General features: G+C 21.5%; 1 protein-coding gene across 3 annotated transcripts; it reads left to right on the top strand.

Moving 5' to 3' along the window:
• Positions 1 to 19,592: 19,592 nt before the first annotated feature.
• Positions 19,593 to 27,373, top strand: Sam-S (S-adenosylmethionine Synthetase). 3 transcript variants are annotated; one of them, XM_011507130.1, is made up of 9 exons: positions 19,593 to 20,494; positions 22,209 to 22,286; positions 22,363 to 22,485; positions 23,319 to 23,431; positions 25,054 to 25,197; positions 25,603 to 25,821; positions 26,291 to 26,473; positions 26,548 to 26,681; positions 26,768 to 27,373. In XM_011507130.1, exons 1-9 carry the CDS (start codon positions 20,380 to 20,382, stop codon positions 26,871 to 26,873), a joined length of 1,215 nt encoding a protein of 404 aa, XP_011505432.1. In that variant the 5' UTR covers positions 19,593 to 20,379; the 3' UTR covers positions 26,874 to 27,373. The 3 variants fall into 3 exon arrangements, with proteins under 3 accessions (XP_011505432.1, XP_011505428.1, XP_011505431.1); XM_011507126.1 differs by having other exon boundaries at positions 23,316 to 23,431; XM_011507129.1 differs by lacking the exon at positions 23,319 to 23,431 and adding an exon at positions 23,832 to 23,944 and having other exon boundaries at positions 19,595 to 20,494.
• Positions 27,374 to 27,624: the final 251 nt, after the last annotated feature.

Raw genomic sequence — 27,624 nt, 5'->3', positions numbered from 1 at the left:
AGGGGGGGGGGGGGGTATTACATTACATAACATAAAAAAATATAAATTTAAAATATTTGATTTTTTTAGTATTAATGTTTTATAATTTGATGTGAACATTTATTATTATAATTGGTAATTTTATTTATTTTGTTATTATACAAATTATTATTTTATCTTAGTTGTCTTTTCATTTATTAAAAATTAATTGATTTGTATAGTATTAATAATAAACAAAGATTCATTTTAATATTATTAAATTATAAATAAAAAGAGTAATATAAAATAACCATGATAACAGAACTAATAAATTTTATTTTTATAAAATTTATAAAAATAATAAATTTATATTCGTATTACTTATTTTTGTATTTTAGCATCCAAAAATTTTTTAATATTAAATAATATACTCTATACACATGTGACATAATATATATTTATTTGTACGTGTATGTGTTAAAATTTTGTATATAGTACATTATGATATTCGATAGAAGCCTCACAAATAAACATATAATAAATCGAATAATAAATAAGCCTAAATTATTTATATCATTACCTTAAACGATATGTACTGTATGTACAATTTTATATATTGAAAATATCTAATATAAAAATACATTGAAAATTAAACTTTTAACAAAGGTACTATTAAGCTGAATTTTATTGTATATTTCATCAGAACTGATTATATGAATTAACATAACAATGAATCGAACAATTCAAAATCATGAAAAAATTTTTAATACTTATGTGGATATTGTATTACAACTCGGTTATAATATACTTATACTCACGAATCTTGTAAAAATACAAAGTATATGTGAATATACTCTGCTGTCCTCTTGAATAAACTTAGTATGTCGGTGTTCCTTTTTATTGTTGTTTAAGTCTTAAACCAAGAATCTTTTTGTTTTTGTTTTGATGTATGAATAGAAATAAGCATAATTGACAGAAAATGAAAATAATTTTTCTATCATTTCTATTGAATTGTCTTAAATTTAAACATAAATTACTCTATAAAGTTACTCTATATGAAGAATGTAATCAGCAAAGTAACTAAATTATTTTAAAATAATATCAATTATTATATTGAGCATTTATAATATATATTATGAAATTATTATTATTCTAGAAGTAATGAATCTTCATTAAATAAATAAACAAAAATAATAAAAATAAAAAACGAAAATGGAAATTAATTTTATTTTTTTAAATACGTTATAAATTATATAACAAAATTTTCCATTTTAATTTTATATACTATAAAAAATATATTAATTATATATACAAAAATATAAGCTAACTATATATCAATTAACCTATTGATTAAAAAAAAAATACATAACACAATATACTTTTACTACAAATGCTTTCACTTTGTACTTTTATTGGTTTCCAAATATTTTAATCGAACAGTTAAAAAATTATAGTAGTTAATATATGAATTTCTAAAATAATTCCATATGTGTTTATTTATTATTTATCTTATCCATTTAACTCATTAGCTGTTATACATCAATTTCATATCTAATATATAATAATAATAAATAATTTTAATATTAACTATTCTTATAGGTTAAATTCTAACAACTGTATAAAATATAAATTATTTTTAAATGTTTTACATTGAACAAAGTCTTTCTTACAAAAATTAATTTCTTTTTTATAAATCTTTGAATATTAAGTTGATTTAGAAGAAAATTATTATTATTATTTTATGCTATTTGATATTTTGCAATAAAATTTTAATTTTGTATCCTCTTTGTAGCTGTTGAATTTAAATTAAATAAATTAATTATATACGAATATGTATTACGTACATATACTTGGTTCATAAATTAAAGTATCATAAATAAATTAAAGTTTCATAAATAAATAAAATTTTAATATGCATACAATATAAATGTCAATTATTTTAACTTTAATTACGTTATTCAACCCAAGGTTTACAGATTATTAAATTAAAGTAAAGTGAAATCTTGTAATTAAATAAATCCCTAATATAAAATATTTCACAATATTTCATTTTATAAACTAGAATTATACTTCAAGAAAACTATTGAGTGCATAAATGTAAATCATGTCTTTATTAAATTTTATTTGTTCATATAAGTAATTCGATACGTAGTCCTATATTCAACAACATAATTAAATTAGTAAATTCAACTCTCAATCAGTAGAAATCACTTATAATCTAATTATATATAAAATTTTTATTTGTAAAAATTATTTATTCTAAATATATCACTGAAAATGAATTATTGTCCAACTTAATAATTTCGCATAAAATTCACTGTTTGTATAAAAGTATAAAAAATTACAATTGAACACACCAAAGCTAATATTATTTCACGAATTATAAATCTCTAACATGTAATATCAATAATCTAATTTTATATTTGTCTAAATGTTTACTGGTTTTATTAATATTTAATATATCTTGCCTCTTTTACAGTTACATCAGGTATATATTTTTGTCACACAAACTGTTTTAAATGAATAAAAATATGGAAAACACCTTAAATTTTAAATTATGGAAAAATTACGATAAAATAAAAAGATTAATTTTATTAATTCAATAAAGTTTTATTGATATACGTATGAATAAAAAATAATTATTAAAAATAATTAATTAATACATATATTAATTATTAAATAATTATATAAATAACAGTAATTAAACATAACAGTAAAATAAAATTAATAATTATATAAATTATATAAAATATTTATTATAAAAATATAATTTAAAAATTATCAAAATAAGATCGAACTTTAGATACCTAGTAAAAATAATAAAAAGAAAAGAAAAAAATAAAACATTTCTCAAATTCCTAATTATTTAAAACAAATTTAAAATTTTACAATCTTTAACAAAAATTTAAAAAATAGCTCATCTTTTATAAACAACTTCAAGGATGTATAAATATCAATCATTCATTTTTTCACTTTATATAAATAAAACATGATTATAGCAAATTAAAACTTATTCTTTCAAATGCAAAAAGATAGAAGTGTTATTGACAATTACTTTATTTCTATTTATCATAATTTAATCAAGATCTTATGTGTTTTAACGAATTGAGAAATATTTTGCAAAAAATGGTTGGTAGGTATTGAAAACTAGATTAAGTCTATTCTTTGCTTTCTCTCTTGTTGCTATGCATTATTTTTTCTTATTTATTTTATTTAAATCTAACAATGATAATTTAACAAGAACAAGATACAATTATAAATATAACTTACAATATTGAATTTTTGTATTTTCATTTGAATTTACATTTGAAAAAATTTTGTTTACATTTGAAAAAAAATCATAATCTTGAAGCATAAATACAAGATTTCATTGACTATTTTTCAATATTTACCTTAACCATGCAAGTTTAAGCAATTAATTGTAAATTTATACATAGTAATGTAAATTGCACTAATACTAAAGTTTAACTATATAAATAATCATTTTATATATAAGTAAAAAAATTTAAAAATATATATAAGAAATAAAACTTAATTAAAAATAATTTATAAGTATTAACCTAATGTTACTTAATATTTACTTTAACGCAATTTATAATAACAAGTATGAAATACTCAGTGCAAGTGGTCATATATAATTCGCAAACGCTTATCTTTACACTATGGCTTAAGAACATGAAAAAAGTGCTTATCACAAAATGATTAAGAACAATTAACATAATCTTACAGAATACAAGTTTTCTTATACGCTTGTATAATGTCTTTAACATGCTTGAAAGTATATAAATTGAAACAAAGGCTAAATTAATTTTTGCTTTTAAGAAGTATAATTGTAAAATTTTTTCAATACATTAATTTTATGTATTTAAAGTATATATTTTTGAACACCAATACAATATTTCGTATTTTTCTATTTATTAAATACCATTTTTGATGGTTGTAAATTTAAATATTATTTTATTAATAAATAATATTATTATATAATATATAAATTAATTATATACAAATAGTTTTCACTAAAATTTGTTAAATATTCTTTAATAATTTTTAAATATATTATTTATTACTTTGTAAAATATAATATAATTCGCCCGTGCGCAGGTGTATGTGACTATGAGTCCAATATATATAAATTGCATAGTTTTATTACTCAATCAATATGAAAATATTTATATGCGTATATATGCTTGCATGCCCACATTACTTAAATAATTAAACGCATTCAATTTTAACAATTGTGTATCAATTGCTTAAATTCAATATTTTTAATTTACATTATCGGCAGTTACATTGAATATTTGAAAAAAGATTATATATATAATATTTAATTCATGGCATTATGCTAATAATTTAAATATTAATATTAATAATTCTTATCTGAAAAAAAATATCTTTCAGAATATTATGAAGATTCAAGTGCATTTGTGTATACCTTTATTTCTGTATTTCTATCTATTATATCTACGGCAGTGCTGTGTCTTGTCAATTAGTACTATTACGATCAAAAATAGAATTATTAAACATACAAGATTTAGCTCTATGAGATTAACTAAATAAGTTATTTTTATTTTTATTGTCCTTATTTATTATCAATATAGAACATTTCATGAACCGAGCTATTGAGAATTTGAATGTTATATCTAAATGTAAAGTCTTAATAAAAAATTTTGTTGTCTATCCCTACTTAGCAACAATGTGTCTATCTATTAAAGAAACAAAAAAAACGAACAAAAATTGTACAATTTGAATCACAATCATTTTGAACAATAAATATGTTATAATTAATCAATAATAGAAATAGTATAGTTTTGAAAACGTTTATATATACTATACAATTAAATTATAAGCACAGCGATATATATATATATATATATCTACATTATAAGATTAATTTTTTAATAGCGAATATTTTATAAATGATGTGTTTAGTATCAAAATTCGAAGTGTCTTTCGTTTTCTTCAAGTTAGCTCTTGTTAAAGTTACAAATTAATGATTTCCTCTCCGACCATTCTCATTATATGGTATTATAAACAAATTGATTCATTTAAAAATAATATTTAATAATTAATAATCAACAATTTTCACCAAAATTAATGAAAAATACATTATATATATTATGTATATATATATATATATATATATATATATATATATATATATATATATATACTAGTTAAAAATAGATCAGGAAGAATTCTTTAAAAAAATTTCATTTATTAATTAATTATTTAGATAAAAAACGCTAATTGACATTATATGTTATTGCAGAATATTATAGATTAAGATTTATATATAAAATATCCTATAGCAATTATTGTAAAAAACATTATGAAACAAAATTTCATCAGCACCGCTATTAGCTTAATAAAGATATTCGTACAGTTTCCATCGAAATATCGTAATAAAACATGAATATTGAACAAATAACTGGATTTTCTGTTTTTATATATGAAAGTATCTCTGCTAAGTGAAACTTCTATCGCTAGCCATGTAGAATACTAAATCTATCCACCCACTTTTTAATTAACAATGTTCTTCATAAATTTATTTATTTCATATTTATAAAAATTTATCAGCATATTAATTCATTATTTCATTTAATTAGAACTCACACTATATTAACTTTTCCTTCAATATTAATAAAATAGGTAATAATAAATCTTATTGTAAACTTGTATTGGACGAGTTTTCTATGCTAATTTTTTATTTATCTACCATTGAAATTAGTATTTATTATAGTCAAAATTTTTATTCTTTAAACAATAAAATAAATTAATATTCTTTAATAGTATTAGAAATTATAAATAATATATTATTATTAATATATATTATTGTAAATAGCTAATTAATAAATAAATATATAAATATATAGTAGTGTAAACACGATACATTTAAATGATAAAAAGTAAGAAATAATTCTTTTGTATGTTGATATGTTGAAAAAGTAGATATAAAATTGTATATACAAGATGACACATTTACAATAAAAGAAAATAATAAATAAATATCAGATTGTTTCCACACAAGAAGCTAATACAAAAATGTATTTATGGGAAAATTCTGATGTAGTCCTGCTTCACTACATTTCCTGGAATTAGTACAATAAAGTATATAAATCGAACAGCTGTATTAATGTCACAAATTATAAGCGTGTAATTATTAAACAAAACGTTGCAGCAATGATACTTGATAACTCTCCGGCACCGATCAACTAGGTTTTAAACTGTTCATTTTCTGGAAACATCATAAACTGTATCTTTGATTAGTAATCCGAATGATAATAAAAAGACGCTATACTATCTTTTAATAAATTGAGTGTCAAACCAGTTCTAAGTCTTCGGTATTAAAAGTTGTACGATATAAATCACATTACACTATTTTTAACATAACTTTTATTAAACAAGAACTCGTTATCAAAGTATATTACCTCTTCAATATAAAATATACCATAAATTATCTTGAAGGTTATATTCTCCATAGGTACCAGTTCTAGCTTGCTGTTTACGATTTTTCAAATGTGGTGTAACGCACACTATTCATTCAAGTACTATAATTACTATTTACTACTAATATATTAGTTTCCTATAATGCGTTTTATAAATTTAAACTCAAATATTTAAACTTTGTTATTGCAGTAAAAAAAAATACGAAAATATATTTCTGTTAATAATGTGTTTAAATTTTCATTACAGTTTGCCAGTGTAAAAGTAATCAGTATCTTGGGGCAAGTAATTTAAATAAATTAATTTAGTCCTTTTATTTAGAATTTATTGTAAGCATTTATATACGTTTGTAAAATATTTTATATTACCAAAACTTCATAAAGAATATAAAATGGATACATAAAAACTTATTTGTTTATGTCAAATGAAATAAATAAATCATTGCAATGAAAAATTAGAGTTATTAGAGTGAAAATAAATGATTAAATATATTAACAGGTAACTCTTACATTTTAATGAAAAAATATATCGAATCAAAAACTTATCCAACTTCATATTAATATTATACGTTTATAATTTAATTTACTAAACTGTAACAAAGTCGCTATCTAATCTTCTAAATACTTCTAACTGATCAGAAATTTATAATGCATGAAATATATGATGCGTCAATCAATGGAATTATAAGGGAACTATTTTTAAATACACGGACAGAAATATTCCATCTTAACTCTTTAAGTATTTCCATACACACAAATGTAATATTTATAAATTCCCATCAAAAATAATAAGAAGGTAAGGCACAAGCGCAAGAGATTCACTTGCGTAGATTTAAAACTCATATGGGCACATTGTAAACGTGTTAAGCACAAATTTAAGACCATGAATGAAGGTCGTCACTCAACCTTCACCTATTTCTTCTAAAAACTTTTTTCACATACTCTCACTATTGTGTCTGCCCATCATATTTTCTTCTGCTCCCCGGATCTCCGACAACCTATAATTTTAAGTCATTGAAACAAATTTATTTTAATTATAAATTTAATTTAATACTAATAGTAATAAATTTTATATAACAATAATAATTATAATTAAAATATAATTTGATATTTATAATAGTACAGCCTTCACGTTTTTATAAGGTAAAATAGGTAAGAATTAAACAATTTAAGCAATGAATTCTAATAACATAATAAATATAAAACTAATCACCGTATATCATACATATATACTTTTATTCTTATTTGCATACTATCTAAATTATATTCACTTAATTAGTCATAAATTTTAATTTATTTATAATACAATAATTTTAAATGTTTATTATTATTAAAAGAAATTTTTGTTTGAAAATTTAATTAAAGCAATTTTTTCGTGATAATAACATTTATGAACTAATCTGAATGTTTCATAAAATATGTTTTTTAATGGAAGAAACGAATAAAATTAAATGTAATAATTTATGAACAATTTAAACAACAATTAAAACTTATACAGTTCTTTACCTAAAATTTTAAATAATTCAAATAGTTACATAACTTTATGAAATTGATAAAAATATTAATTATCTTCATTATTCGGATTAGATATCGTTTGAAAATGTATTTATCAATTAAAAATTAATGGGTATATATAATGTTTAGATTATTAACTACTTTAGCAATGTTTAATTTTATATTATTGCATATTTGTTATATTTTCTACTTCTTATTATTCATTTTTCATTATATACGTAACTCTCTTTGCATATCTCTTATATGTGAAAAGATATACTAACACTGAATCAGTTGAATTAAATCAGAAAAATATGTTTATTACTATGTACCCAACTTGAGTACAATTATCTTGATAACCAAATCAAGGAACGAACTGCGAAATTTCATATCGGTATTTTAATCCAAAATCTTCGGCGTTTTGATTCATCCCAGAAATACCAGAAGCACCTGAATCACGACAAATGAAGTATAAAATAATTTCATACCCTAAAATAACGAATCCTATCACAAATTTCCTATTCTACATAGCTAGCTAAGTAAATATTAAATTATGATGTTACTAATCGTATTTATCATGAACAGTTATCATCAAAATGCTTTTATAACTAGTCCAATGTAATTCTAGAATTCAACGCATATATTTCTTTAGTACGAATAATTTTACTATAAATAAACTATACACAATCAAAATATTAAGTATTATTGTTAAGTATAATTGTAGAATTAAACATCAAATAATTATCACCTCGATAATAACGATGAATTTACTGCTTTAAAGAATTTAATCACGTTTTAATGTTCATAAAGAATTTGAATCGAGACCGAAAAGTCTTCTTCGATATTTAAACAAAGTTACAAAGTGACTAAGACGATTTTGTTATATGTAATCAATGAAAAATTCTAAAGTTTTCTTTATGTGGCAATTGATGCATATATTCAATAAACAAATTATATATAAAGAATTATAGAATATTACATCCATTAATATAATTGTCATGTATAACTAACTATCCTTGAAGATTATACAGACTATTTATTTCAACATTTTTTATAAAGTTTAAAACAATTATACGGATGATAATGTACAAATTAAAAACGACCTAATTAAAGTTTGATCGCAGGTTTAATAATGATCTATCTACTTCTAATATTTCAATATGAATTAATTCTAAAAGTCGGTAATTTACAAAGCTTTGTGATTAATTGTTTAGTTACTTAACGTCTATATTCAATCGATTCAATTCGATATTCAATCTATAATGTGTGGAAATATTTGCTTCTATTACATAACCATTAATTTTTGCAATAGCTAACTGAAGGGTGTAAATGTTGAGGTAGCAACTGAAATATTTAAAAAGATTTTTCATATAATTTTCATATATTTCTCTTGGAATTTCTTGAGCAAGAGTCAAAAATTGAATTGGAAATTTGAACTTTGGACACATTTGAAAGTAATAGAAACAATTACAAAAAGTATGCATATCAATTATATAATTACCAAATTTATAATTGAATTTGTTATTTCAATATGTAATACTTTATACACCGAGTGCAAAATCATATAAAATATTTTTAATAAAAAATATTCTCGAAGAACAAACTTCGATTTCTTCATAAGTAAACTGGCAATTTGAACACAAACGCATTAACATATCAAATTATTTCGAATCTGTATTAAAAATCATAATGTCCCAAAGATTTTAAATCTATTAACGATTTACAACATTATGTATAAGAATAACTTACAATGTTTTTTTTTCATCTTTTCGAATATTTTTGCAATAAATATATCGTTAGTGGTTTTAACTGAATACCGGATTAAAAAGTACTTTATTTGATCATTTTCACTAAATGCACTTATATAAATAATGACGATTCTCTTTCAAATAACATTTTTTCCTTTCATACGTTAGAAATAATATATTTCAAATAGTATTCGCTTATTAATTTAACCAAAAATCAAAAATTTTATGATTTATGTTAATGATATACAAAGAATAACACTTTAAACATTTTATTTCAATTATTTGATTTCATTAGATGAATTTTTTTTTCATTCATTCATCAATAGACTTCACAAATTAAACAAAACATTAAGTTATTTTTATAAACACGTTTCAAGTCTTATATAAAATAAATTTACAAATACAAATTGAATTGTGAGAAAAACATGAATAAAGAGTAAATTTACAGATAGATATGTAATCTAACGTTTCTTAAATAATTAAGTGACATAAAAGTATTCTGCCAAATAAAATAATTCAAAAAAAAGTTTTAAAAATTTTTTAATACAATTAAATTTATATTTAATTTTAAATTAATTATTTTCAAATTATTAATTTAAAATATCAATGAATGTAAATATATTTGTTTTTTAATATAAATATTTCCATGAGAGAATATGCATATATATATACAAAACTTTTTTATTTTCTATTCCCTTGATGCTAGTTAACAGCAACAAAATTACAATGCATATTAAAATTGAAAAAATATATAGTATTGTAATACTTTTATGGTAATTTTTATACTTTTTATTTTATTTAAAAATCTTCATAATAGATATTAAAAAATAAAATTGATTATTTGTATTTATTATATGTTTATATAACAGATACATGGAACTAAGTTTACTTAGATAACAGAAAATAAATTATGCTTCATAAGCATAAGCAAATATTAACATATATTAGACATATTATTTCCTGTTAATACAATTAATGTACTAATAAGGAAGATTTAAACAAAACATAGCAATTTCTTTGATTTATTTTTTTCAAAAAAATTTGAAATCATTTTTAACTATTATAATATTAATAAAATTAAGCAATTCAAATATGACTAAATATGATTACAAAATTTTTAAAATCTATGAAGTTTTCTGAAAATAAAAATAAAAATTCTGATACCAATCTGTTATTTAAAATAAAATTTTAAATCTACCAAAGCAAAGATTAAGCATCTAAACTACAAACATTTGTTATAAACGCAGTTATTTAACACATCTTCTCTTTTTTCAGTCAAAATAATTTTAATATAAAAGGATAAATAAGCTTGGAATTAAAATTGTAGATGCAACTACGCAGACAATATTTAACAGGAAATACTTTATAATTTTTATCAACGTCTAAGCAAAACTGTAGCCTCATACATAAAAAATGTCTTGCGTTACTAGTCAACAGATAAATTTTGATATCTCCAGAAGACAGACTTTTCCGTTAACAAACATTTTAAGTAATTACGTAACATAGCATACTGGCTAATGAAATTCTGAACAATTTAAAAATTATCAAAAAGTTTTTTAATACGTGTAGTATTTTCGATGTAATGAATTTCGCAATGGTAATAAATATTTTATTCTTATTTATTAAAATGTTTCAATACTAACAACTATTTTATCAATAGCTATAATATATATTTTATTTAAATTTATATCTTTTAATTCAAACAGTTATTATATAAAATAAACAATAGTATTATTTTTATTACTTATTACATTATTTGCATATATTTAATCGTATTGATTATTTGAGTTAAATTTTGTTTCTTTATAAAATATATTATCTATATTAGCTTAAATTATAATTCATTCTAGTTTGTTATAATCGAATAAAGTTCACGATTAGATACTATTTTAAGAGCGCAATAGTTGCTTATTGTTTCTTGTTTTACAAATCTTTTTTTGTAAATTCTATTTCGTAAATATATGTAAAAATTATTTTTAAAAAACTTTTTTTCTGTTTAATTTAATCAAATATTATCAATAACAAAAAGAATCTTCAAAAAAATTTTCTGGAATAAAATATATTAATAAATATATGTTTTTCGTTTTTAATTTCGTTTTTAATCTATTTTATTTTAATATAAAAGGTTATCTCATTTCAAAAAAATTAATCAATAGAACTATTTTATAAAATTATTTCATAAACTAAATAAATTATTTATATATATGTTACATTTGTTATATCTTATTACATTAGAAGTTAACTTATATGTAACGAAGTTTTTGACACAATTTCATATTCAACTAATAATAATTTTATATTATAAATATTATTAAATTTTATAGATTGCCTACAATGTAAATATAATGAAATCAATAAGTGAATAATAAAAATTTTTATTTTTATTTAGAATATTATTTTTGAAACTTTCCATTATAAATCCTTTTACATGAATAATAAATTTAATTTATTGAAAATACAAATTTTCTTAAGTAATTTTTATTTAATATTTTCAAAATTTTGTTAATAGTATATATTGAGTAATAGTATATATAGAGTATATGTCAAATGTATTAATAACTGAATTAATAAGTATTTAAATATTAAATGAGTATTAAATCAAATTGCAATCATTTGTGTTTATGTCATGAAAGCAAATACTTTGCTATATTTTTTCACAATTAAAAATAAAAATTATTCTTAAATTTTAAAATAGAATTTTTAAATTAAAACTAGTAATAATTTTCTAAAATCAATTATAACAAAATACTCAAAATGTACTATTAATATTCCAAAAATTATTTTCTTCATTTTGAATTATTGATTTATATAATAAAAATCTTATTTATTATTTAAACTATAATAATTACATAATTATCTAAATTCTCACTTATTTTTAATTTAAACGGCACCTACATATTATATTGATTTTATTAAATTGAAGCATGAATTTATTTAAATGCAGAATGAGTTATAATCAGAATTTCCTTTTAAAATCTTTTATTCGTTATCTAAATATATATAAAAAGTTTTTGACCTCTTATAAATTAATTTAAAAATAAATATTTTTTTATTCATTCTTAGTATTACTATCAATGTTTGTTTCTTATTATTTATTTTTACTGTTTGTAGCTTTTCTCATTTTCTTTTGGAATTATTTACAATCTCTATTTCTATTTTAATCTTAATGTTTTCTTATCTTTACTTATTATTCTTTATTTCTATATAATATTACTGTCCGTAATATCTAAGGATTTTCGTAATAAATGTTATATAAAATTTTGTATATATCTTTTATTATAATCTAAAATTATCGATCCTCAAAAATTAATTATTTATCTATATATAATTATTTAACATTTTCATGTTTCTTTCTTAATTTTTTATCAAATATTTTTTCCTTATTATATTTATACATGAATTTCCTTTTATACTATTTATCTAAAGTTTCTTATATTTAATGAAGTAAATTTTAAAGTTTTATATCCATTGCAAATAATTTTCTTTTTCTTTACTCTATTTCAGTCTTTGTTATTCTTTTTGATTAAAAACTTTTTATTTTTTGATAATTATTGTATTATTGAGTAAAATTACTTTTTAAGAACATATTTAAATATACAATTTATACATTAAATTGATTTATTATATTTATTATAGTGTGCTCTAGTTTTTATCTTCTTGACCTACAATTCCTTTTATTCTTTATTTTCATATCTATTATAATATAAAATATGAAAATTACTTTTTGTATTTTTTCGAGGATTAAGATTTTCTAAAAATTTAATTTTGCTTACCAGCGTTATTATATATTTATCTACAATTCATTTATTTTCATACAAATATTAAATTTCAACTTGATATTTTTAATTAATTTTGATTTTTCTTTCTTTAAAAATCAAACTTTTTTAAATTATCAAGCCTATGACATAAATACATTTACTTATTTATATATCAATTAGAGGTAACATATTTTAATTTGATTTTTTTTTTCATTCGCTTTTCACTTCACTTACTTTTTTTACTTACCCTTTTCCTGTATTATATGTCATTTATTATCACTTATTAAATGTCATTTCCTAATTTCCATATTTATTTTGTATATTTTTTGTTTTATCAATGACTTTTCATATTTGTAGAAATATATTATAACTATATTTATAATCATCTTTTATCTTTTGTTTTTAAATTGGATATTGTATGTACATATAGAGAAATACTGCTCTTTTTAAATTGGTGTTAATAAAACACCCTTGATTATCTTTCTCAAATTCAGTTGTTCACTTAATATCCTTATATTAAATATATTCTGTATCTAATAATATTAATATTGCTTTCTTTATTCTCTAAATCTTATCATAAGTATCAAATTTTTCATTTTGTATTTCAAAACCTGAATTTTTATATTCTCAATGTTCTCAACTGTATTTTTTGTTTTATATTTTAATTATTCTATTCTCTTTTATTGTATTATATTTTTTACATAAATATCTTTTCATTATTTTTTGTAATATTTGAAAAAGCTTTTGTATTATATAGTTTATATATGATTTAATATTCTATTTTTTCTAATTTTGTATTATTTAATAATCTTTTTAAACCTTGTACCGATAATTTATTAAAAATTTCAACTTACTTATACCTAATGAATCCCAATTATATCAAGGTATGATTATGGCTAAATATTAAAAAAATATTAAAAATTATATGCTTTAATATTAAATATTAAATTTAAACATTAAAATTTGTTCTAGTTTTAATATATATGTCTAAAATAATAAATTATAAAGAGCATGAGCGACTTTTTCGTTAAACATCTGACTTATTGATTACATATTTGTACACTTATGCTTTGAATACTTATTTTATACTAAAATTTTAACTAATAAAACTTTGCTTGTTATTTACTATATATTTTGTATTAATGAATATTATAATAATAATCTTATTAATAATTTTGCTGTTTATACATCAATATGTAGAATTTATTATAATTTCTTTATTTTCTCTGTATTTAAAAATTATAAATAAAATTCGAAAAATACAAGATTTAAAACTAGCAATTGTATAAACAGTTTAGCTATTTTGTAAACAATTATACATAATAAGATACAAATGATATAAATATAATTTTTTAATGCATATAGATCTCCAATACAATATGATAATATTCTTGAAAAATATTAATGTAAAAAAAATTTAGTAGAATAAGTAAAAGAAAAATATTTTTAACATTAATAATTCACATAAAAAAACAAAATTATAAATATAATTATATTTAGACTTAATTACAGGTATGAATATAATTGTTTTAATAAAATAATTTTATTGCATATAAATATATAAATATTATATAAATATATAAATAAATATTACATATAAACAGATAAATATGTTTATATAATATAATTTCTACATCTTATGTAAACTATTTATAATTGTTGTTTTTACATATTATAAATAGTTTATTACATTAAATTCTTTTAATAATCTTTTTTTTTTAATTTAATAATACACTTATAATTTTCTATCAGATATTTGTATATTAGCACTCTGTTACCCCTTTTTTACTTTACTCTATATTAATTTTATATATAAATTTATATATAAATTTATATATAAATGATTTTGTATCAACTTCAGATGTATTCTTCAACTAAGAAATATATTTTTTAATCTATGTATCTTTTTCAAACATTATAATTATAGATCTGATGTGGTATCTTAAAATTATTCTTGAATTTACCCTTTTTCATAATCTTTCATCTAATTTTACCTTCTCTACCACTTATTTAAATCTGAACTTGACGTGGTAGTACTTTTTCCAAATAAGTTTATTTATAAATGTTGTCATACACCTTTTTTGCTATTCCTTAAATTAATAATTCTATATTAATTCCTTTACCATTTGTTGCCATTCTTATGAATTACTTAAAATTCATATTTTTTGTTTGTTTTATCAACTATAATTTTGTAGACTTGATTATAATCATATCTATATCATATAATGGAATATATATTACTGTCTGTTATATTCTATGTGTATATTCTAAATCTGTGTATATTCTAAATTTTTAATCTTCAATTAAAAGACGTATTGACAAATAATTTTATGTTGAATGTTTTATAACATAACCTTACTTTGCTTTGCTTTATTTATATTGTTTTAACTTTATTTACTTTTACTTAATACAAATTGGAATACTACATGTTTAACGTATAGGGGAAAATTAATTTTTTAATATAAAACAACAATAAACAATATTCAATTAATAAAGTCTTTTATTTTTATTTAAATATTTTTTTCGTTTTCGTGAAATAATACATATTAATACATAAAAAATATTTTAAAACTTTAAAAACATTGTCTTGATTTATAAAAAATTTGAATATTTAAGATTAAAAATGTAATAGTACATTGTATATTCTCTATTCAATTTAGTAATACGTTACTGTTATTTGCTTTGATACTGTATTGATTGGTTAATTATAATTGATTTAACTGTCATTATTTTATGTGCATCACCTAACATTAATGGTAATATATTTTAAATATCAACCTCGATTCATTTAAAATATTTGGATTTATCAGCAATCTTTTAGTTTATATATCACATGTGTTTTAATTCTGAAACAATCTTATCTTTTCTCAAATAAAAATCATTATATATCGAAAATATTCTGATTATTTAAAAAACTTGAATCTACACATAATAGATTTCCATATCACGACTTTCAAATTTTTTCTAAAAAATGTAAAAATGTTATTCATTGTTATATATTTTTTCCACGCCTCTAGTAATTTCTTAGAAGTAATAATTAGCTTATTAAAATAAAAATATTAAATTCATATATCACACATATATGATATGAATATTTTCAGTAGAAACGCTGGTAAAATCAATAATAATCTTTTCTTAATTGCAGTATCAACCTCGCTGCAATGATCCTCTATGCTTCTATTATTCTTATAAATTGAAATATAACCCATTGGTGTTTCATACTTGATAATTCAAAAATACCATCTGATTTAGATACCATTAAATAAGAGTATTTATGCCTATAGATTATTTATATATTTATGCCAATCATTTTCTTGTGTGATTTGATAGAACTTAGTAATATGTTTCAAATATTTGCTGTTATACATTAGCTTTATATATGTACATAATGAAATTTATACATATTAATTATTTCTTTAACTAATGTCATTGACCTACATATAATTAAAATAAAAAATTTTAAATAAAAGCTAAAATTAATAAAAAAATTTCTAAAATATTGGAATTATGCTAAAATAAATTATAAATTAATTTCTAATTTATATAAAAACAAGCTCTTAGAACAATACACTGTGTATTGTTCTAAGTTTAAGATTAGATGCAAATGATTTTTTATCTAATCGTACATTCATGTTATTATATTAAATTATTCATTTTAATATTAGAACCACTAAATTATTCTTAAATATTATCATGTTAGGTAATATATCACAATATAAATTATTTCAAATTTTCAAGAACAACCACTACATAATAAAAATACTTAAAATTAAAAATTTATTATGGTATTGAAATTTTTATGCTTCGTATAGAGTTTTTGTTATACTTTCAGAATTTAAAAAAATTTTTAAATAATTTATAAATCAATTAAAATCATTTTATATTGATTCAATTTCATTGGGAAATACAAATTCATAATTTTTGTAAATTTTTTACTTTATACCAAATAGTTTATAAAAATATAGACATATGAATATAAATTTATGTATTACATTACATATTACAAATTTTAAACAAAATTTAATATTTGAATGTTTTTAATGTTTAATTTAGTGTTAATATTAATATATTTAATTTACATGCTACACAGAACTACTTTCTTCAAATATACTCGAATACATAATAAATGTATAAATTCACAAAATATTATTTGTATTCAATTTGTTTTAATAATAAATTTTCTAATTTTTCTATTTTATTATTAAAATTATTTAAAAAAATATTCACTTTTCAAGCTTGTTACTTTAGAAACAAATTTAATTCAATTCTTTATTAAGAATATTTCAATAATTATTTTAGTCAATTTAATTTATAGTTTAATTTATTATTAATTGACAATTGATTATCATTTTATAGAAAGCTTGTAAAACTTAAAATAGATCAATCTAAAATTTTATTATACTTATCGAGTTATTTTTGTTTTTTTTATTTAAATAACAAAATTTTTAGTTACCTTATATATTCTTAAAATTAAAAAATATATTTATTATCAAATTGATAATTTATTTTCATTACATGTTACAAATAAGCTATAATTTATATCATATTTCTATAACCAACAAACTAATTCACTTCAATATCAATTGTAAAGGACAATCAATATTTCTTATTATATACCTTTTAATTTACCATTCACATACTTTAATTTAGATTTATAATCAAATTTTTCTTATAAAAATCTATTTGCAAAACTAAATTAAATTTATATGACCAATTTATATATAAACTATTTCATTTATGAGTAGAATATTTAAAATATTCTATAATTTAATTGCAATAAATGCTTTCATTATATTACATTTATTTCAACAATTACATAAATAATTTAGAAAAATTCAATCATAATTAAAAAAAATTTATAAATTTGTTAGTACGTTTATATTAAAAGGTTTTTAAAAATATAAATTTTCATTGACTTTTATTTTAAACAGTATTGTATAGGTCATGTAAAATCGATGTATATAAATAAATAAAATATTACAAACTCCGAACATTTAAAAATTTATAAATAAAAATTCATTTTGTACCCACAATAAATTAAAAATAATATTACGTAACGCAATAAATACCACTCGATTTATAACTCCTTTTAAGAAACTGTGGAACATGAATGTAAATAAGATATTAAATCAATTTCTACTTTAAATAATATACATTTTATCAATTTGAATTTTAATTTTCAAAATTAATATTTTAAATACTGTTCGAAAAAAAATTTTTTTGTAAGAATTATATAAAATAGAAAAATTAATAAATTAATAATAAATAATTAATAAATTTATTCAAATTTAAAAATAAAAATATTATAATTTCAATATATTTTGTTATGTTTATTTAATTAACTATTTATAAAAGATGTATATGCATAATATTTTTAATATTTTCATTAAATACTATTTTATATGTAATTTAATTAATTAATTAGAACGTGCTATAAATTATATTTATTAGCTACTTGTTTATTATTTATAATTATTCTTAAATTATATATTTATTTAATAATCATACTTTATCTATTTAATCTTTTTATGAATTTATGAAAAATAATTAACATTTTATGGATGTAATTATTAATTATAACCTTTTCCCTATAAAAATATAAATTAAATATTATCTATTCTAAAAAATTAAATATTAATTGTTTAATTAATTAATTATTTTTATTAAATGTTTTTAATTTTATATTTAAATAAAATTATTGGATCACCAAAATTTTTTTAAAAATTCATTTTTCAGTATTATATAGTATTTTATGTAAATATTCAATAATATTTTATTACATTAACTTATACCTAAATATATAGTTATATTATATATTTACACTATTGTTTATATTGAAAAAACAGTATAAATTTAATTTCATTTTATTACATATTTACAATTATAATTCGAAAATTAAATGCTAATACTGATAAATAAATAAAGAATTTTTATAATATTTCTATACTATTTTCTTTCAGAAATGTATATTTCTATTAATCTTATATTATTTATCGTTTAAATAAATTAAAAATTATATAGTTCCTTTTTTTTTTATATTTTGAAAAATCTCATTTAATAGATAGCGCCAAATAGTTGTTTTTCTTCGTGAAGAAGCGCATGCGTTCTGCATTTAAAAAAGCACTCGTTTTTCGTGCAACTTTCCCATCACACCATTTCCCTTTTAGTAACCCTCATCATAAAAATATGCTCAACGTCTTTCGGCGAAGCACTTGGGAAGCACCAATTATATCTACCGACCAGACTGGTTATGCGAAGGAGGGGTTGAGAACGCGAACACGTGAACATACGAATGCAGCCGATCGAATACGGGAATATCCGAAGATTCAGCTATACCGACCGAGATTATAAATAACGGAGGCCGGCATGCAGGGAGTCTCTTTTACATCCCGCAGGTCTAATCCGTCGACTAGTGCGAGCGCCACTCGTATACACGTCCATACAAAAAGGCATTCACGATTAACGTATGTATACATACGTATTTATATATACGGATATGTGTGCGTGCGTATGTGTGTGCATCTAAACGAGAGGAAAGAGAACGAAAAGGGAAAGAAAAAGATACAGAGGGAGTCAGTCAACGGCGCACAGCGCATTTACTACTTTAAGTTCGACTGTGATAACACGCACCTTGTCGTAGTCATCGTCATCGTGGTTGTAGTGCTTTCGAGAAAACGTCCCTTGAGAAAGACAAACGAACACGATATTGTCGACACTAGTCGATCTTAAAATACACAATTCACAGAGCAGTGCTTACTTATCGTCTAGTTCAATCATTACGTACAAGATTAATCTTGTCGCGCGCGCGTTTTTCGAGCATTTTCTATCAACGTAAGTGAAAAAAAGCAATAATCTAAGCACCTACAAAGAGGAGTCGCAAGGCTGTTCTAAGTCAAAACAGAGGCGGCGCTTATTAGTGAGACTATCGCATTGAAGCGCCGCATATTACAAAACTACGAAGACGAGACAGAAGATAACATGCCGGAGAACGCGCATCATATGAACGGCTACGCTAACGGGCACACGCCGCCCGAACTTCAACAGGACACAAGCTTCCTTTTCACCTCCGAATCCGTTGGCGAGGGACATCCTGGTAACTATTGAATATTTACGTTTTTTTAATTTCGTCTTCTCTTGTCTTCATACTAGTATCTTACTTGCTGCTAGAATATCAATCCCTTATAATAAAATATTGAGATTAAATGTGATCTTAAATACTCAAATAAATTCAATTGTACAAATAACGTTCCTATTTTTATTTAAGCATTGAAAAAATAATAATATTAAACATTTTTTCATAAAAAATTCTGACGGGTAAGGATTAAGAGCGTGTATCTGCTTTATGAAAAAAGATATGAATATTCTTGTTGCATTCTATTTGCTTATTATTAATGCTACGTTATACTAATTTCATGTTTACAGATTAACTTTTAAAATTTGGACTAAATCAAAAGTATCGAATCGGTATTTTAGGTACTTTTGAAAACATTTGGATTCCGAAATATATTACTATTTCCAAGAGGACAATTGGATAAATTTTTCGTGTTTGTATTAATATATCTTAATTTTAATTCCAAAATACTTAGCACTATTGAAAAATAAAAAGAGATGAAATACTGTATGTGTGCACACTGTACGCGATAGAAAAAGAACGCAACGAATTCCGTGCCGCCATGAGGGCACATAGCTCGATGCTTTTCTCTCTGTCTATCTGTTTCTACATCTCTCCCCACCCCCTCTCTCATTTTTTATATGTGAATACAATATGTTCTATTCTTCACATACATTTTCCCGTCATTTTCTAACTAATTGCTAATGCAATAAAAATATAACATTAAATAAATACCACCTAACTCTTTTCAATCTATCTTAAGATTCGCTTTTTGGACAATGGAGAATTTTTATGCTAAATTTTAGACTAGCGAGATACTTTTCGCTGATTGGTTATCATGTACGCGCTAATTTTGATTATAAAGGACAAAATGAGAATTAGTTGTCTATAGTAATAAATTTTGCACATTACATTTTTTATTTATGCTTAAATAAAAACTGTTATTATTATGTATATATTTTTGTATAAACAACTTTATATACGTTAGCATTAATATTTGATCATGTAGTCGAAGTCTATACACATGCGACAACCAACCCGCGTCAAACTGTTTCTGCGCATAATCAAAAATTAAGCACGAGATATATTAGTACTGAGAGAGTGAAAGATCATAAGAAGGAAAGAAAGATTACCATGTGCTCCCTTACTTATGATCTAATAATGAGAACAATTCTACATCGTTCTTTAATAGATGAGTCATTGATAATTTATACTTTTCATAATGATTATAATGTTAATTAGATATAAGCTTTCTCGAGATATGGACGAAACATCTATAAACAGTAACTTTTATCAAAGAAAAGAAACTTAATGACTTTAATTTTTTTGGCTTTATCAATTTTATTTTATATTTATATACGTATTGTTAGTTATGTTCTTGTTATATATGCAAATCTTTATCTTAAACTAAATACGATACTTCTATTATTTAAACAAATATAAAATATATTTAAGAATTGATAAAACGATATTTTTAATTCGATAATATAATAGTAATTAAATAAAAATTAAAAACTGATTACGTTAAATTTGTTATTTTAAATTATTACAACATTAAACTTGCGTATTCGTATTAATTAAAAAAATTAATACTATATCATTTTATCTTCAAAATAAATTTAATGATTATAAATAATTGAAAGTTTTAATTACTTATGAATATAATTATATTGTATTTATTTTATTTCTTGAATAGATAAAATGTGTGATCAAATCAGTGATGCTATTTTAGACGCACACTTGAAACAGGATCCAGATGCCAAAGTTGCATGTGGCAAGTATATAACATTTTTGTTGTTTATGTCATTAATTTATTATGTCTTATATTTTTCAAATGTTTTTTTTTATAGAAACAGTGACAAAAACAGGAATGGTCTTATTGTGTGGGGAAATTACTTCAAAAGCTGTTGTAGATTATCAGAAAATTGTCCGTGATACTGTAAATCATATTGGATATGATGATTCATCTAAAGGTAACTTTTTATTTTACATTTGTATTATATGTGGCATAGTCATAAAGGATATTTAAAAATAAAAGATTATTTACAAATAAATGATTTTAAACCATAAGTTTCTTTGCAAATATTTGAATTTAGTATTATCAACTCGCACTGTGTTAGTGAATTAAAAAGTTTTATTTATAACTTATTAAATTGTAAATATTCATAAAATAATCTGATCTAATTTCATCAAATATTTACAAATACTTATAAAATAATCTTATTTAATTTCATCAAATATTTTTAAGTTTCTCTTAAAACAATTTTCTATATTTTCATGATATTTACAAATTTTCTTCCATTTTTGTAAATATTATGAATTATTTTATCAACAGTATAATAATAGGTTTAAAAACTTGAAAGAATAATATATTGGTAAAATATTTAAAATTTTTATAATATAACAATATTTTATTGAAAAATTATATAATGTATTGTTCAATATTCTGCTAAATATGGTATTAAAATATCTATTGCATGTAATATTTTATATATTTTTAACTAAATGAAGACATAAATTAGATGTGTATTTAATAAAATCTAATAGAAAGTTGAATAAAATTTATAAAAAGAATTATAATTGTATAATAAAAATTAAAATCAACAGCAGATCTATGACTTAAACATAACAATCCATCTGTGTTTAAAGTAACCTAAAAGACGTTGGGTAGGCAGAAAAATACAAAAATCAAATAAATCTAACTATTAACTGGTTTTAACCAGAAGGCACTTGTATTTTATTCACAATCAAGTAAAGTATATGAATCGTAAGAACATGTAACGTAAGCGTATAATGGTGGTAGCAGGATTTGATTGGCGTACGTTGAATCTTTTGGTGGCAATCGAGCAACAATCTCCAAATATCGCAGATGGTGTACACATCGCCAGGGAAGAACTGGACATTGGTGCAGGTGATCAGGTATAAAATCCATTCACAGCCTGTGCCACAGAGCAGCAGAATTATATGAAACAATGATAACATCTTTTGAATAATTTTATTACAAATTTTTAAATAACCAATATATTCGGTGTAAACAGTATACTCAAATTGGAATGCCTTAATTATTGAAAGTATTTTATATAGGTTTATAAGACAAGAGGATCCTTTTAAAAAGCAATTAGTATTCATCACTAAAATTTTATAATATATTTTTAAAACATTTTTTTAATATATAAATAGAATTCATGAAATAATCATCAAATTATAAAAAAACAACTGAATAGGTATAATACAGAAGTCGAACATTGATAAAAAAAAATGAGGAAATTAAAACCTTCAGAAAAAAAATATCTGAAGTTAATTACCTCAATTTCTGCAGGTTTTGACTACAAGTTGTGCAGCGTTTTACTGGCACTCGATGCTCAATCACCAAATATTGCAGCAGGAGTACATGAAAATCGTAGTGATGAAGAAGTTGGTGCTGGTGATCAGGTTAATTGTTATTACAAAGATTATTGAAAACTATTTTTATTGTTCTTTAATTATATTATTTGTATCTAATATTTATTAGGTCAGCACCTTATTTTCTTTGTTTTCTATATATATTTAACAAATTATATTTCTAAAATTTGTTATCTATCATTTTGTGGTATTATATGTTTTATGCTCTATCATGTTTAGGATAATTTATAATTAATATAATAATCTATAGTTAAGCCCTTGCAACATCTGTTTTATTCTCTCATTCTTCAATTAGCATTTGTTTTATAAAATAGAATATTTTTTAGTTTAGTTTACTCAACAATATTAAAATATTCACGGAATAGAAATAACTATTATATTAATAGTTTTTATATCCAACATGCACAAGAAAGTAAAAATATAAATTATAAAGTGTTTTATTTAATAATTAAAAAGGAAAGTTGAATAATGATATTGATGTTCCAAAGGATTAACTCAAAACTTCCTTTAATCATTTATCTTTTCTGGATCCTTTTAGTCTTTTTATTTAATATTACTATTGCATGTTGTAGAATTATGAATTCTGAATTGTAATGTAGAATTATAATTAAAATTACACACTCTAAAAATTATTGTTTGTAAATATTTGTTCTAATATTTTTTATCCTGCTCTGTAAGGCACTAATTTCTGCTTTGATTAAAATATTATTTTCAGGTTTTTCATTTTTTAAATTTATTTAGAGACATTGATGGTCAATTTTAATTTCAGTATTCCATATATAGCGTTAAACATTGGTTATTTAATATGCATTAGGTTAAACAAAAAGTATTTTTATTGTTTCAAGTAAATATTTGATCAAGTTACACGAATTCATTTTCTAAAAATATTGCTTATAAATATGATATCGAGTAATAAATGAACTGTTCATAAAATTATTTATAATTGTATATAGTTTTACAAGTTTATTAGTTTTCTTACGAATTGACCGTTAATTATAACGTTTTATTTATAATAAATAAATGAAAATGAAATTACTTGATTTTCAATTCTTTAAAATTATTTCTTTATTCAATTATTGAATAATAATTTACATTTAAAATTCTGATTCAAATATTTTTCTTTTTTGAATATTAAACAGGGTTTAATGTTTGGTTACGCCACAGATGAAACAGATGAATGTATGCCACTGACGGTAGTACTTGCTCATAGATTAAATCAGAAAATTGCTGAGCTTAGACGAAGTGGCGAACTATGGTGGGCTCGACCTGACTCAAAAACACAGGTAAGTTTAACAAATCTGTGTACGAATTATTTAAATCTTTTTTATTTATCATGAATCCAATTTTTAATTTATGATGCTTTGTGTATGTAAATGTTATTACTCTTAAATACGATTCTCTTAATGGTTTATTATTTCTTGTTTGAAAATCTGATCTTCAAATTGTTTTTTCTTTAGAAAAACGAATTTTTATATGAAATTTTATTTTATTTTAAATTTTAGTTCAAAAATTACACAAATATAAATTTGAGGTATGGTTTTAAAGTACAAGTAGAGAAAAAATAAGATGTAAAATCTGAACAATACTATATAAAAGGTATTAGTGACAATTATATAATATAAAATAAACTTATATTATATTCAAAGTAACTCTAGTCAAAATTATTATTTTTATTATAAACTATTTAGGTGACTTGTGAATACATAATGGATCATGGAGCTTGTGTTCCCATCAGGGTTCATACAGTGGTTGTTTCCCTTCAACATAGTGACAAGATTACACTTGATGAATTACGTAAAGCTGTTATGGAAAAGGTTATAAAAGAAGTTATTCCTGCACGATATCTTGATGAAAAAACAGTGTTCCACGTTAACCCTTGTGGTCTTTTCATTATTGGTGGTCCACAGGTAAAATCTTGTATTTATTTTAATATTGAGTATGTCATTCAATGATGTTTTATAATGTATTTGCTACTCTTGATTGCTATGATGTAAACATTTCTGAGAATGACAATTTAAATTATTAAAATAATTTTTTATCACTTAAAATATATTTATAATTATATATGATACAACCTTAATTACAGATTAAATATAAGAAATTTATAATTTACTCAAACGTAAACTTTTTCACAATTTTTATTTTGTTAAAGTTTAAGATTTAATAATTTCATGTTATTGATGCATTATATTTTTAATTTATAATATTATTTAAAGTTTAAAATATTAATATGAGTAAATACTACTTAAGTGGTAAATGTAGGTCTAAATATAAATATTTAATTTTTTAGTTATAATATAAATATAAAGTTGTATAGTAAAAATAATCAAAATTACAGTGTAAGTTATATCACAATTTACTTTTACTGTATTTAAGAGTGATGCTGGACTGACTGGTCGTAAAATTATTGTGGATACATATGGAGGTTGGGGTGCTCATGGAGGTGGAGCTTTTTCTGGTAAAGATTTTACTAAAGTTGACAGATCTGCAGCATATGCAGCTAGATGGGTTGCTAAATCTCTAGTAAAAGCTGGACTTTGCAGACGCTGCTTAGTACAAGTACATTTTTTAAATATTAAAAGTTTTATAAAAGAATATTAAAAATTTTATGTTATTAATATATACTTTTATAGGTTTCTTACGCTATTGGTGTTGCGGAACCATTATCTATTACTGTATTTGATTATGGTACATCAAAATTGTCTCAAAATCAACTTCTAGATATAGTAAATAAAAATTTTGATCTACGCCCTGGAAAGATAGTTAAGTATGTAATGTTGTAGTTTTATCATTTTTAACAATTTATTAAAGAAACAAGTTTTAATTAAAGGATTTTTCTTTTCTTTTTTTTAGAGAACTTAATCTTCGAAATCCAATATATCAGCAAACTAGCACATATGGGCACTTTGGAAGGGATTGCTTTAGTTGGGAGCAACCAAAGCCTTTAAATCTCAATTGATGAGAAATTCAATCCTTTATCGTTTGGTGCTTTTAAATTAAAAAGGCCTCTTCTGCATCTGTCCAATTCCTTTTAATTTAAATTTTCTTTTCTCTTCTTTTACATTGGGATTCTACCACAAGTGCGTGAAACTCGTAAGTGTACTTTAGACGCATAATGAAAGGAAAAGTAAACTCCATAGTCGTTCGTTAAGCACGAAAGTGGTACGCTGTATTTTTCCACGTGGTCGCGTCTCTAGTAACAGAATTGTAGAACAAATTTAGTGTAAATTTTCAATGGCTCCTGTGTAAGGCTAGCCAGAAAAAATAAGAGTAAAGCGCATCATCACGTTAATAAAACAAATAGAAGAGTGTAGAAACGAGTCAAAATATGGTGCTTTGTCAAATATCGTTTATTTATGACTCCCATTCTTCGGAAGGTCAAAATAAAGAAATAAAAAATATACCTAAAAAGCACATAACATTCAGTTGCATAATTAAATCTATGTGTATATAATATATATATATATATATATATATATATATATATATATATATATGTTGACAAAATCACGCTAATCGCGTTATCCATAGTTACAGAGGTGCTACCGCGGATACGTGTAAAGAGGAAGAGGTACGGCACGAGGGACGCGACAACTGTAATTTTATAGTAGCAATTTAGTAGTATTGTAAACGTGACATATGCTCTTAGATATTAAGGTACTGATAAAAAACTACATTTCTTGTTCCTCCTCGCTCCCCTCCTGCCCAGC

The sequence above is a fragment of the Ceratosolen solmsi genome, unplaced genomic scaffold (genome assembly GCF_000503995.2).
Source record: "Ceratosolen solmsi marchali unplaced genomic scaffold, CerSol_1.0 scaffold6, whole genome shotgun sequence".
Taxonomy (NCBI): Eukaryota; Metazoa; Arthropoda; class Insecta; order Hymenoptera; family Agaonidae; genus Ceratosolen; species Ceratosolen solmsi.
Note: the sequence above shows the minus strand (reverse complement) of the source record. Positions and strands in the feature narration are given on the sequence as shown.